Source organism: Magnolia sinica, chromosome 1 (assembly GCF_029962835.1).
Source record: "Magnolia sinica isolate HGM2019 chromosome 1, MsV1, whole genome shotgun sequence".
NCBI classification, from domain to species: Eukaryota; Viridiplantae; Streptophyta; class Magnoliopsida; order Magnoliales; family Magnoliaceae; genus Magnolia; species Magnolia sinica.
The window spans coordinates 104,714,841-104,729,411 of NC_080573.1; the positions used below are offsets into that span (position 1 = coordinate 104,714,841).

The 14,571-nt window shown below is 41.6% G+C and overlaps 1 protein-coding gene across 3 annotated transcripts in view; it reads right to left on the bottom strand.

Annotated features, from left to right (window-relative positions):
* The window catches only part of LOC131253025 (probable U3 small nucleolar RNA-associated protein 7), a 55,538-nt gene continuing 40,967 nt past the window's right edge, over positions 1-14,571 (bottom strand). For all 3 annotated transcript variants that reach the window (XM_058253857.1, XM_058253862.1, XM_058253865.1), the window contains 2 exons: positions 2,391-2,442; positions 1-1,696 (listed from right to left, as the gene is read on the bottom strand). In XM_058253857.1, the coding sequence (XP_058109840.1) occupies positions 668-1,696; positions 2,391-2,442 (1,081 nt within the window). In that variant the 3' untranslated portion in view covers positions 1-667. The remainder of the gene's footprint in view (positions 1,697-2,390; positions 2,443-14,571) is intronic.

The window sequence follows — 14,571 nt, forward strand, 5'->3', positions numbered from 1 at the left end:
TAAGAAACCCAGAAAATCAAATTTTTTATTGGACCTCTCCAATCAGTTTAAAATCTGTTCCCAAACCCGGCCTCACATGAAAATAGAGAGCATTATGCATATGCATCTCACAAAAACCCAGCAGGATATGCTTAATAAAATTACAGGGAAAATTTTGAGAAAAACTCTGATACTCTTGGCAGAGTGATGGTTTGATACTCGGGCACTCAGAAATTGCACACATGGCATGAATGTATTTTCAAGAAGTACAAAAGGCATAAATCTCACTCAAAATAAACCACAAACAGTGGACCCCAATTTAGATAGGTCATAAACAACAGTTATGCCAAGCTGATGGATGACCTAACTGAATGATTGGTGGACATGTAATGGACATTAAAATGAAAAATAGCCAACAGTCCTAGGGTAACAAGCGAATTCCATTAATCAGGTGTTAGGATCATCCAATTAATCTAATTTCATGGTTATGACTATCTACATTGGTCCAATGATTTGGACGGTTTAATTCAAGTTACCTGCATGCCACATATAGTATCTGAGTTCATCTGTGAACCATCACACTGCCATAGTATTAAATAACTCTTTGAACCGATGGAGAACAAAATCTTTAAGGACTCCATTTCGGTTTGACCCAAATCATCAGCATCGCCGATTTGGTTCAACCCAATCACTCTACCTTCTTGCGAATGAAGCGTTGTAGAGACTTGGGAACCTCAACTTCCTCATTGGTTTTCTGCTTCTTGTTAGACCCTTGGTCCTCCCTCATTTGTTGCTCCAAGAAAGGCCTCTTGGCCCTTTCAACTACCCCGTGTTTCTTCCTCTCCATTTTGCTTGGCTTGTTTCTCCCCTTTGTTTTCTTCTTCAAGGGAACGCTTTTGGCAGCCACAACTGCCGCTTCCATTTCGGCCTCCCTCTCCTGCTTACTCGGCCTTTCTTTTCTCTTGGCTGGCTTAACCAAACCTATTTTCGAGGGGTCCAGCATGATCGCCTCTGGCGGGAGCTTGTTGAGGAGATCATGCACCTCCTTTTCCCTCCGCTGGCGAGAAGTTTCATACGGATTTGCCACCCACGTATCGAAATTAGGCTCACCAGATCCTGGGATGAGAATGGAAGATATACCCATAGAATGGCCCAGGCCCAATACATCCTCGTATGGTTGGAATGAGACTGTTCCTACCTGATAACCTTTCACCATGGAATGGCTCATATAGCGGCTGTAGTCCTGATCTCCTGAGGAATCTCTCCAGACCTGTACTCTTGATCCATCTCCCATTGCCAGCAAACCCTTCTGGCTAAATTTCAAGGTCTTGGCATGGCCTGTATACGTGTGCAAGACCTGGAATTTTCTCAGATCCCACAGCTTGATCTTCCGGTCCATGCCTGCAGTGGCCATGAGATGGCCCCCATGGTGGAAAGCCATTGCAGAGACAGGACCATGGTGGCACAACATCTTGACAAGAGGAGTGGTACTGGTTGGCTTCCACATGGTGACTTTACCAGAGTGGTGCCCTAAACCTATGATCGCATTGAAGGGATTTGCCTGCATTATATCACAGCGGCCGAGGCCAGTCCGAAGGTTACCAGCTGTCTCTCCTGTAGTTATGTCATAATAATGGAGCTGCCCATATTTGTTAATCGATGCCAAGAGGAAGTGTTTTTTCAAGAACTGAAGCTTCAGAGATCCCCTGCAGTGTTCCTGAGATGTAAGCACAGTATCAAAGATCCAATAAGAACAGCATTCAGTTCTTATAGGTTCATCAGGAAACGAAAACATGAAGGGTTAAGGAAGGCTGAGATTGCATATGGATGTACACCCACATCATGATCTGAGTGGGATGGGAGTGAGACCACCCCCTAGGATTCATTGATTTGACATTTTGTTTGGGTCAGCACAGAAATTGGAAACCTCATCAGGTGGACTTCTGCTTTTCTGTCTTTAGTAAGCTTGTTTCAGGTCAGACCAGAAATAAGCAGACTACCAGTTCCGGGTGGAAATAAATCCAGCCACGCATGCTCCTTGAGATACCCAAACATACCCCAAGTGACATGGTTCCAGTAATTCAGCATTAGAGAATACACTCAATTTCAGGTTGCTGCAGATTGGAAATACATGAATTTTAAACATAACAAAAGCCGCAGATTGGAAATAAATTAATTTTACACATAACAAAAGGCTTAAAATTCTAGAGAGCTAAAGAACACAAGAAAAGGTGATCAACTCTGTACTCAATCCACACACACACACAGAGAAAAATAAAAAAAGAAAAAGAAAAAGAAAAGAGACACTGGTCACTCTGATAATTGTGAAACAAAACAGGAGGTACTTCAACTCTAATAAATTTAAAAAAGAAAAATCAGCGCATGCATTCAGATGATAACAAATTGCTAACCTTGTTTAGACAGTGAAGTTCTGTACCATGCTTGTTATAAACATAGATATACCTGTCACAGTTAGGAGCACCATGTCAATACTCATGGCAAGACTAAACATTACTTAGTCCAGGAAAGGATACCAATGATGATAGATAAGGAATGTGGAATAAATCAAGGCAAATAACGTATCTTCTTTTTAGTAGCTGAAAACATGCAGTTTTACTCAATTACTGGATCAATTTAACACAATTAAGCAAGTTATCAAATTAATCCAATGAGATATCCGTACTTTCATAGCAAGCCTTGAGGATTGCAATCTGATATTCAACCAATAGAAAAGCTAATAAGCTTTAGGCCAGCCATGAATAGTAGATTCCTCCATGCAAATTCCCAATTATAAAGCAGATTAACTATCACAATGACTTCATAGAAACTGTTGATGGGGTAGGTCACCCTGAGGCTTATCAGATCCATCCATGAGCTGCGCAAGGCCCATACCTAGACTGGATCCACTAGTGAAGGACCCAGCACCCAGGAAAACAGCGTATAGGGCTGATTGTGATCTCGCTCCCCTGTATTGGGCCTCGTTTTGTAATTTGCGGGCTTTCGTCCAGCTCCCTTTTTAAATAAATTATCATTATCTTTCAACAACAACAACAACAACAAAAAAGTATACCAAGTCGGACCAGGCTGGGCAAGTCAGGCGCATGGGCCCCATCGATGAATCCACCACAAAGCAGACCAGAGCCTTAAATTATCAGGCCAGCCTGACCCAGTTGCATGCCTGAATATGGTCAGCAAGCAAAACAGGAGAACTGCAGGGTGGGTTCCTTGAGTAAATAATGATATATGAAGTTGTGCACTGAAGAGTTCATAATATTCAAGTTTTTATAGCCATCAACTTGCATGTTTCAGTGCATATCCATAAAAATTCACACTTCTTATCATTCAACATCAAATATTATAGAGTTTCTCAAGAATTACAAACTAGTATCAACATTTGCAATTCCACATTATGTGTTTCAGATTTCAGAATCAAGTCAGCAGCTAAAAGTGACACTGATGAATAGTGTTACCGGGATGCATGGCAGGGGTGCCAAGTGCCGTCCTATAGAGAATTCATCCTCAACATGTACAAGGCTAGCCATCTGGGGGCAAGTAGGTGCCCTGACTCGCTCATCCAAACCATCGATGGTTGATGCATCAAAGATCAACCAATACGGAAGAATTCCAACCCTTCCATGGATGGTCAACAAACAAACAATTAAGAGAGAAAGACCAAATATTGTAAGCTAGGATCTTCAATCTCAGTATTTTTTGGTGCAAGGACGATCCACTACGAAGCCTGTCAAATCAACAGTGTGGATCATGGAACCAAGGCCCTACTTATTCAATCTCAAAACTCAAACAGTTCTGTCCAACCTTCCAGCTCAAGTGTGTAATACCACAATCACAAGCTGGAGAAACCATTGCATCTCAAAGGTTTGCCAGAATACATCGAAATCTGGTAGTTAGGATATGTCCGGAGACTCGGGACCATTTCAGTTGGATCAGGTTCACATTTGGTGATCCAAACCATTGATAAGATACAAAACAGATGGTGGCTGCCTTGAAAGAACAGAATTCAATCACGTGATAAAGGTTCAGTTTCCCTACACAAATTTATATTTAATTTTCTAACAAGATGATCACTGGAATGCATGTTTTCTTGCGACCTACTCAATTTTATATTTAATTTTCTAACAAGATGATCGCTGGAATGCTTGTTTTCTTGCAACCCTTAAACGCTGGTTTGCAATCCCTCCCTCCCTCCTTCCTTTTGGAGTTTGTCTGAATTCTTATATGGTTTTGGGTTTGATTTGATGGAATGTGTTTTTGTATTCTGTGACAAAGGATCATAGTTGCATGTTGTAGAAGTCCCTGAATTTTTTTTCAATGCTTCTTCTGATATGGATTTGTTCTTGTTCAAATGCATGATTTTGTTCTACTGACTCTTTTCAGATGCACGGACTAAAAATCTTACTTTGGCTTATTGTAGAAAATTTTCATTGTTTAGCTTCTTCTGTTTTTTTTTGGATAATTTTATTAACGAAACCAGCCTGCAACAGCAGGAAGGAAAGAATACAAAGAAAAAGAAACTACCTGCAAAAGGCCAAAACTGACCACAACCACTCAGACTAATCTGAGTCTACCCACTCATCTACAGAAACTGTAATAATTGTCATCAACGCTTCAACTGAACCCTGAAAATTGCAGAACATCTTCTATTCCTTTCACCCTAAATAGACCACTATATAGCTGGCAAAGTCATGAGCCACTTAGATAAGTTGGTCAACCCATCACCTCCTCCATGCCACACCGAAAGCAAGTCCGTTATGAACTCCACATGATCCACGACATCCAAAAACAGCTAAGTCCCACACCATGGAGGTAAACAGGCAGCGAATGAACAAATGGTCAATGGACTCGGCATCTTGCATGCATAGGCTGCACATTTTGGGGATCATTAAGGTCCGTTTCTAGAGATTATCTACCGTTACCACCCTTTTCCTCCCCACCAGCCAGGTAAAGGCTGCTACTCTTGGCGGCAATCCATAGAACCAAAAGTGGAATGTCATCCCCTCTGGGTTTTCGTTGCTAATCGGCTGTAGTGCCCTATAAAAAGATTTAACCGAGAAGCGACCCGAACTGTCCAGCCTCAATAAGAGTGAAAAAGGTGAAGACAGCCAGTAGAAAGGTTAGGTCCTCAACCTCTCTATCATCGAGATTCCTTCTACACGGCGGCGACCAAAAACCAGATGAATAGGAGATGCTGAAGCAATCCGCCACAATCACTTCCTTTGTCAGAGCTAAACAAGCCAGATTAGGGGAGAGAGCTAAAGGAGAGTTGCAGCACCACGTGTCCTGCCAAAACTTAATTCTCGATCCATCCCCCATGTCGAAAGTGATGCCCCAGAAGAATTTATCATGAAGTGCCATGATAGATTTCCATATATGAGATGCTCTGTACAACGAGGACCGCTTAAATCTCCTACCCCACCAGCCTCCACCCCATACTTGGTCGCAATAACTAGTGTTTTAAGTATATTGACAATATCGGCCGATATATTCCACGATATATCTTGTATCACACCTGTGCAATACAAAACCCACACGTAGTGGGATATATCCCACGTGTTCAATTCGGTGAGCATTTTCGATTTTCGATCGTGTTTTTTTTTTTGTAAATCATGTTAAATCAGTGTCAAATTATTACAAATCCATGATTTTTCATGTTTTGCATGAAAAACCTTAGATTGGGAGCTTCAATTTTAAGATGTGGAGGAGATGGGCCGAGTTGTGGAAAATTTAAAAAAATAAAAAAATTTCCAATTTCTTACAAATCGGTTGCAATCTTTGTGTCCAAACTTGTATGTAACCTGATCTAGTGATTCTTCTTTTGAACGTAATGCTTGTGTTTCCACACGTCTTCATAGACTTTGAATATACTTACATCAATTTAGTTAGACAACGCATAGATTAGGACCCCAAACAAAGAAAACCTATTATGTACACTTGTTTTTTGTAATGTTTGATTTATAAGTGTGTATTGATGTCTTTTTTAACAATAACTGAAGTTTCATTGAAAAATTTGACCAATTTCCCAATGTTTTCCCATGTTTCCAACAACAGCGATACATTACGCGATACAACTGATATATCCCATGTGATAACCGATATGTATCTGTATCCCAAGGGTGCGATTCGTAACGCGATATCGATATTTCGAACATTGGCAATAACTATACGCCACAACCATTTGCCAAGAAGAGTTGAATTCATGTTGTCCAGATCCCGAATACCCACACCACCTAGAGGAAATAGCTTACACACCTCCTCCCGCCTTAACAAATGGAACTTGTTGGCTTTTATTGATCCCCTCCATAAGAAGCCTCTCCTCAACTTATCCAATCTACTTAGAATGGATTGAGGGCATTTCAAAAATGACATGAAATACAACAACATGTTGGAGAAGGCTGCTTTGATACGGGTGAGCCTTCCACCTAGCGAGATGTAGTGGCTCTTCCATTTGGACAACTTGCGCGTTTCTATCACCTTATCCCGAAGGTGCTTCGCTGGTTTGCCAATACAAAGTGAGAGTCCTAAGTAGGTAGACGAAAAAGAAGCAGCCTTACACCCGAAAAGATGCGCAAAGTGCTCAACCTCTTCTTTAGATAGATGAATTCTCATAATCTCACTTTTTCCCACATTAAATCTTCAAACCGGAGACCGCCTCAAAACAAATAACTACTTTCCTTATATCCTCCACCATGGCCTTTTCTGCATCGCAAAAAATGATTGTGTAGTCGGCCAAACGAAGAGATATCTGGTCTCCTAAGTTAGCCACCCTGAAGCTGCTCACAAGATCAGAGTCCTAAGCCTTGGAAAGCATGTAAGACTGTAACCTTGTGAGACTGACCGTACGCTTCATTTTCAGTGCTAGCATGTTCCAAGTGGATTAGATTGGCGAGCTTCGATCATAACCCTATTTCAGTACCGCAACGACCCGAGACTTATGCCTTGGCTACCGTGCAGGCGCTATGATTCCAATGTTGTGCAGCACATCCCATTTCAACACCTAAATTAGAAGTTGTAATTTTTTTGCACAATTTGAGGTGGGTCGCGCAACACACATGGTCAGGGCCCCACTTGCACAAATCTCAAGGCAATCTAATCCATCAATCAATCAACCCATCAATCACTCACCTCTCTCTCCCCATTAGTCAAACAAGGCCATGTCTCCCATCACTCACCCATACCCTTGCTCATGCAAAGCAACTCCCCTCTCTTTCCCTCTTCCCATCCTACCCCTCCATCTTTTCCAATTCCCCTCTCTATCCAAGAAATTCTACCACAAAAGTTCCCAAACCCTTCTCATTTCTCCATTTTTCCTAGCAGATGAGAGTGAGAAGAGGAGAAGAAATTAGAGAGAGGATGGAGAGAGATTAGAGAGAGAACAGAAACTGCTTAAGAAAGAGAGGTTGCTTTAGAGAGTGTTTGAAAAAGAAGTGTTTAAGAGAGAGATTAGAGAGAGCTTGAGGGAAAGTTTGAGAGTTAGAGGAATTAGGGGAGGAGCATCATCATCCAAGCCGTCTGATTGATGATCCGGCCTGATTTGACCGTCCATCGTCACATTGAGTGCAAGGAAGGACAAACTCTTCCTTATTCCTTTGTTGTGGGACCCATCTTGTGTTTGTACGAAGTGTGTGGTGGACCCCATAGTGGTGGAGGGCCACCCCAATACCGGAATCCCCTCTTTCCTTCTCTTTTCCTTCCTTTTTCATTCCCTTTACCTTTGTGGTTTGTTGTGGGGCCCACAAGTGAGCCACGTTGTGGGATAGCTTGCCCCGCACGCTATCACAACGTGGACCATCTTGCGCGGCCCACCGCACGCCTTCTCAACGTCAAGCTTGCATATAATGCCGCTTTCTTCTCTTTAAAGTGAGAATCGAAACTTTCGTGAGCCATAAGAGCGTTGTCCAGGATTTGCCTCCGTCCTTCAAAAGCCCCTTGAAAATGCAATATAATACTCCCCAACACCCCTTTAAATCTCGAGGCTAGCACCTTAGCCAAAATTTTGTACGGTCTCCCAATCAAACTAATAGGTCTGAAATCTTTCAAACCTTTTGTCCCTTCGATCTTGAGGATAAGTACAATAAAAAAAGCGCCAAGCTCGGGAGGAAGCCAACCCTTGTCAAAAAAATCCTTTATGAAATCAACCACATCGTTCTTCACCACATGCCAAAAAAAAACTTGGAAAAAGGTGAGGGGTAAACAGTCGGGTCCGTGCGCTTTTTCTCTACCCAAGTTGTCTATAGCTTCCTTCATCTCCTCTTTTATCACAGGTTTTCTCAAGATGGCCAACTGACTCCTTCGACATCTAATCAAAATGGAGATGACCTAATCTCGGCCTAACCCAACACTCTCTAGAAAGCAATTTCTGATAGTAAACCACAATCGCTTCTCAAACCTGCTCCTTTTTTTCAATTCTTATACCATCCACCAGCAAGGAGTTGATTCTATTGATTCTAGCCCTGGTCGATGCTAAACTGTGAAAGAAACGTGAATTTTTGTCACCTTCCTTCAGCCAAGGACCCTCCTTAAGGATCTTCGAATAATTCGCTGACAATGAAGTCTGTTTCTTTATTTCCTCTGGTGATGAGGCACCCCCTTCCTCCTTTAAGTCGAGGGTTTGAATCTCCTCAAGAAGTGCAAACATCTTGGTCTCTTTGTCGCCGCAAATTTTCGTATTCCACCTATTCAGATCCCCTTTAAAAAGTTTTAGCTTTTTATGTAGCCTAAAACTAGTCAATCCTTCAACTAAAAAGGACCTCCACCAAGTCTGAACCATCTCCATAAAGCCCTTAGTCTCCAACCAAAATAACTCGAAACAAAAGGGTTTTGGGCCCTAGTTTTCTAACTAAACTTGAAGAAGGACGGGTTTGTGATCAGAAGCAGGTCTCGAGAGACCTATTGATTGGGCCAGAGGGAATATTTCCCACCAATCTGGAGATAAAAGAAACTTATCCAGCCGCAACATGATCGAGGAGCTCTGCCCATTGGACCACGTAAACTTAGCCCTAGACATAAGAATGTCGATCGAATCGAAACACTGAAACCAACTAGAGAAATCCTACATGCTTCTTGTACATCAAGAGCCGTTTGATTTCTCAAAAGTGAATTGAGTCAGCACCAACCCCCCCCAAACCCCCAAAAAAAAAAAAAAAAACTAGGGCATCGACCATCTTACTGGAATTTTCCTAATCTCCTCCTAGAATCTGGACCTCTAATAAGTTCTACAGGGACCATAAATAGCTGAGAATACCCACTTGAAACCAGAAGCAAGATTAAAGAGGAGCACCTATGCAGAAAATTCGCCGCACCAGCTATCTTCCATATGCCATATGCTAGAGGTCCAAACAACAAGGATCCCTCCCGAAGTGCCCACAGCATCCAAGCAATTGTAGTCCTTTGACTTTAACCACTAAATCGAGTCCACCACTGCCTTATCGCACAAGGATAACTTTGTTTCCTGAAGCGCAATGATCTGAGCCTTTATCTTCTTGCACATCTCCTTGATCTGAAGACGTTTTTCCCTACTCCATAGACCCCTGACGTTCCAACTGACATATTCATTGAGACACAAACCTCGCCCTTCTACCCTTGCTTGGTCCACTAACCTTGCTCCTTGCTTCATAGTTGACCGAGCTTTCTAGCCTCCACAGTGGGTTCACCTTATAGATCGTCTAACTGACAGATTTCCTCGCTCTTCAATAAACTGAAGGAAAGCCACCGCATCCTCATTGCTTGCATGAAAGGACATCCTGAGCTTCCTTCCCACCCTATCGATGATATCCTTCGTCCAATCGAGCTCATCCTCATATTTGTTGGCTGAACTTCTTCTCCTAAGCAGAATCATCTTGCCTCCGGAGAATAAACCGAAGACCGCCTCTTCCATAAGGGAGTAAGAACCTCTTATGCAAATAGGGAGAGAGGGAACTGGGACCTTCTCGCTCGGCTTAAAAGCTTCTATGAACTGAACCATCGGACATGACAAGGGTTTTAATGAAAGATCTTGCAAGTTTGTGTGTGACAAGGGCTCTACGGGGAGAGAAACCAAGTTCACATGTGACGATCCACATGTCGCCATCAAAACCTGTCCAACCTCAAGATCGAGACAAACTTTACACGTGGTTGTTCACACCTAATGGCATGTAAGGGGTTTTCGATCTAGACAACTGACATAGAAAGAGGGGGATGTGTCTCCTTCTTGGCACCACAATCGGCTTTTTGAGTTAATGATTCCAACGAGCCCTTCAAGACTTCGAACCGATTATGATCCCGAGGTCCCCCAGTTCTCGACACCTCCACCCGAGCTTACGAAAGAAGAGGAGCTTCGGACCCAGCCTCATTCTAAACCTCTCAATTCCGCCCTTGCACGAGCCTTCGACGTCCCAACATGCGAGCCCTCAGCAAAATCAGAATGGCTAACAATTTACGTTCTTGCATATCTCGGTGCTCCTGCAGAATACCTTTCCAACAAGCGCGAATGGGGGTGCGCCACTCGTCCTCTAATTGCATGCTACCTAATCACCTGCAGACATTGCACCGTCCCCCCTTATGGTGCTCCACCCGACAACTGAAGCGGAGCTCCTTCCCAACAACCACCACCAACTTGGGAGATCGTTAGTGCCTACTCACACTTTTTCCAGGCCTCTCCCCACATGCATGGTATCCCGCACAACAACTCCACCATTTTCAATTGAATGGTGATCTCGCCCACTTTGGGGTTTAACAGAATTTGAAGTTGGAACCATCCTGCTTCTTCTGATAGATAGCCCGATAGCGCTAAGGTCTTTCCTGAGCTCAAATGCTTCGTCTAGGGCTAGTACCTCCCCGACGCACCCTCCGACGGCCATGAATGCATCCTTGTTGTATAGCTCCAAGGGAATACCCCAAATGAGATACCAAGCTATCTCACTCCCCAAAACAGACCCATCTTCCCATTTACGAATAGAGACAATCGGCCCATCGTTGAACATCACAACAACCATCACCCATGGAATGCCAAATCGGTTACGTATCGGCCGTATCGGCCGATACGTAACGGTAACGGTGCAAACCGTTACCCGTTTCGGGGCCGAAACGGCCGATACGGGCGTAACGGCCGTTACTGCCCGTAACGGTCAGCCGTAACGGTAAAAAATTTAGCTCTGTTTTTGCTGTTTTTTTGAAACCTCTTGCTTCCAAACTGTTTCTAACTCCCTCTACTACTAATTTCGACTAACCTTAGCTAGGTATTTGATAGAAAAACACATTATATTATAGATTTTTTTGAATCAAAGCTCGGTGGGCCATTTTTCAAAAATTCGTCAAAAATAGGTATTTATACTTTTTTTAATATATTTTTCTGTTTTAATCATGTCATATGATGTGTTAATCATAGTAGAACATGTTAATGTGCATTTTACAGATTTGGGGTGCCATTTAATAATTTTTTAATTTTTTTTCTATTTACGCATGAATTTTGGCCTCTTAAAAATCAGTTTTTAATGGTTGTTTTGCTGTTTTAATCATGCCATTTGATGTATTAATCATAGTAGAACATGTTAATGTGCATTTTACAGATTTGGGGTGCCATTTTATATTTTTAATATTTTTTCTATTTACGCATTTATTTTGGCCCTTTTTTGAAAATTCGAAAAACCATTTTTAAATGATTCTTTTGCTGTTTTAATGATGTCATATGATGTGTTAATCATAGTAGAACATGTTAATGTGCATTTTACAGATTTGGGGTTCCATTTTATATATTTTTTATATTTTTTTCTATTTACGCATTTATTTTGGCCCTTTTTTTGAAAATTCGAAAAATCATTTTTTAATGATTCTTTTGCTGTTTTAATGATGCCATATGATGTGTTAATCATAGTAGAACATGTTAATATGCATTTTACAGATTTGGGGTGCCATTTTATATTTTTTTATATTTTTTTCTATTTACGCATTTATTTCGGCCCTTTTTTTGAAAATTCGAAAAATCATTTTTTAACGATTCTTTTGCTGTTTTAATGATGCCATATGATGTGTTAATCATAGTAGAACATGTTAATGTGCATTTTACATATTTGGGGTGCCATTTTATATATATTTTTTTATTTTTTTCTATTTACGCATTTATTTCGGCCCTTTTTTTGAAAATTCGAAAAATCATTTTTTAATGATTCTTTTGCTGTTTTAATGATGCCATATGATGTGTTAATCATAGTAGAACATGTTAATGTGCATTTTACATATTTGGGGTGCCATTTTATATTTTTTTCTATTTACGCATGAATTTTGGCCCTCAAAAATAATTGCAAACACCTAAATGTAAGATATTTTCATATTACATTCATTCTAATATATCTATCATTGATAGTAGATAGTTAGAAAATTAAATATATGAATTTTGTAGTCAAATTCAGGTTATCTGGTTCATAAATTCATCAGACAGTCCGATACAACTTCTCACTAAAGAGTGGACCGTTACACCACCATAAACATGTTCCAATTTATAAATGAATGCATATTTGGAATGCTTAGAATATTCCGGATTTAATCCATATTTTTTCATATTTTTTTGGCAAAAAAAAAATTTTGCGCCGTTACGCCCCCGTATCACCGTTACGCCCCCGTATCCGTATCGGTTTTGGAGGTCACCGTTACGCCAATCGATACCGATACGGGACACCTTATTCACCATTTGATCGAGATTAGAGCTTGGCTTGACTGAAATCCATGCCTCACTAGCTAATAGGGGCTTGATCTTGTAGTTGCACTCCTCCAACCTGCAACAGGCTTTCAACCAAACCCTAATCTGGGAGAGAAGAGCCCCCTCCCTAGTCTCCGCTAGCACTAACCACTGGAGCATTGGCTTCACACTTTCAACCACTTTCGGATCAACATAGAACTCAACTCCCAGCAGGGTTTCTCTCTTGCACACCCAACTCCTCTGTAAAGCAGTGCTCGCGGCCCCCTGTTCTCAGGCAGTTTCCTCCGCCTGATTTTGCCTTCTTCTCTAACTAGGGTTGTGTTGAAAGAGTGGGGTCTCTCTCCTGAAATGGAAGCTGTGTTGGGATAATCCTCCCTCAGAACAAAGGAGTCCCCTTCACCCTATTTCTTGGTAACCAACCTCCAAGCCTTGTTCCATCCTTGCTTGATAGGCTTTGCTTTTTATTCTTCACTAACTACAGCTGGACCAAACCTAGCCATTTGGATTAGCATCTTCCTGCCAGCAAAGCTCTCACCATTCAGTTGCTCAATAGTTGCCCGTAGCTCCTCCGTCTTCATGTGAACAAAGGCGAAGCTGCATGGAGCTCCAGAGCCTTAAAAGTGGGGAGTCACCACCTCCCTGACATCCCTTGCCCTTTCAAAAACCCTAACCAAATTGATAGGCACCCACCCCCTTCAAGTAGCCCCTAACATACAGAGTTGGCATCTCCTCCAGAGAAGCCTTGACCTCCCTTTTTCGATCACCCTTAGATCCCCTTCTCCTACTGGCACGAACCCAACCTCTATCGTCATCTATGGACCTAGAACGATCCCCCTCTCCCTTAGATCGCAGCCATCAATTCCCTTCCCCTTATCTTTCCCTTGAGGTTGGCTCTCACCCCCATCGTTGCTTCCTTTCTTCGAGTTCCCTTTCCGTGCTATCGATCTCTGAGGGTTACCTGAGCTTTGGTTGATACCACCATCTCTCCTCTCCCTTGATTTGCCTCTTGCGTGTCCTCGACCGCCTTCTGTAGATGTGTTTCTCGCGAACCTGCTCCCTTTTGTAACTCAAAGAAACTTACATCTTGGTGTCGTTGTTAAAACTAATATTCTTAGGGTTATTTGCAATTACCCCTACTATGCTTAGCTTCTTTTCAGATTTGGTATTGTTTGAATGCATGTCTTCAGGTTTTTATGGACTATGGTGACCACTTTTAGATTGTGGATATGAGTATTGCATGGGCATGTCAACTTTTTACGGTTTGGATTGTCTTTTTTTTTTCAAAGAATTCCTTTTGGGGCATATCTGATTCTATATGGGAGCAATGGAAATATTAAATATGATTAGTACTCCCTTATGCTTCCTGGTTGTAGCTACCCCTATTATTTTAAGAAGTATACTTGCTTCTGGTAATATTTTGGGATGCGGGCAATGAAAATCCTGGTTGTTTTTTTTTTTCTTTTAAAGATGACAATGACTTTTATTAAAGAACGCCAAACGGCTAGAAATTTACAACCACCCTGACTCTACAATTGAGGAAGCAAGAATACAACTTTTATACAACTTTTTTAGATTGTGGATACGAGTATTGCATGGGCATGTCAACTTTTTTACGGTTTGGATTGTCTTGTTTTTTTTTTTTTTTTTGCTTCCAAGAAATCCTTTTGGGGCATATCTGATTCTATATGGGAGCAATGGAAATATTAAATATGATTAGTACTCCCTTATGCTTCCTGGTTGTAGCTACCCCTTTTATTTTAAGAAGTATATTTGCTTCTGGTAATATTTTGGGATGTGGGCAATGAAAATCCTGGCTGTTTTTTTTCTTTTAAAGATAACAACTTTTATTAAAGAACGCCAAACGGCTAGAAATTTACAACCACCCTGACTCTACAATTGAGGAA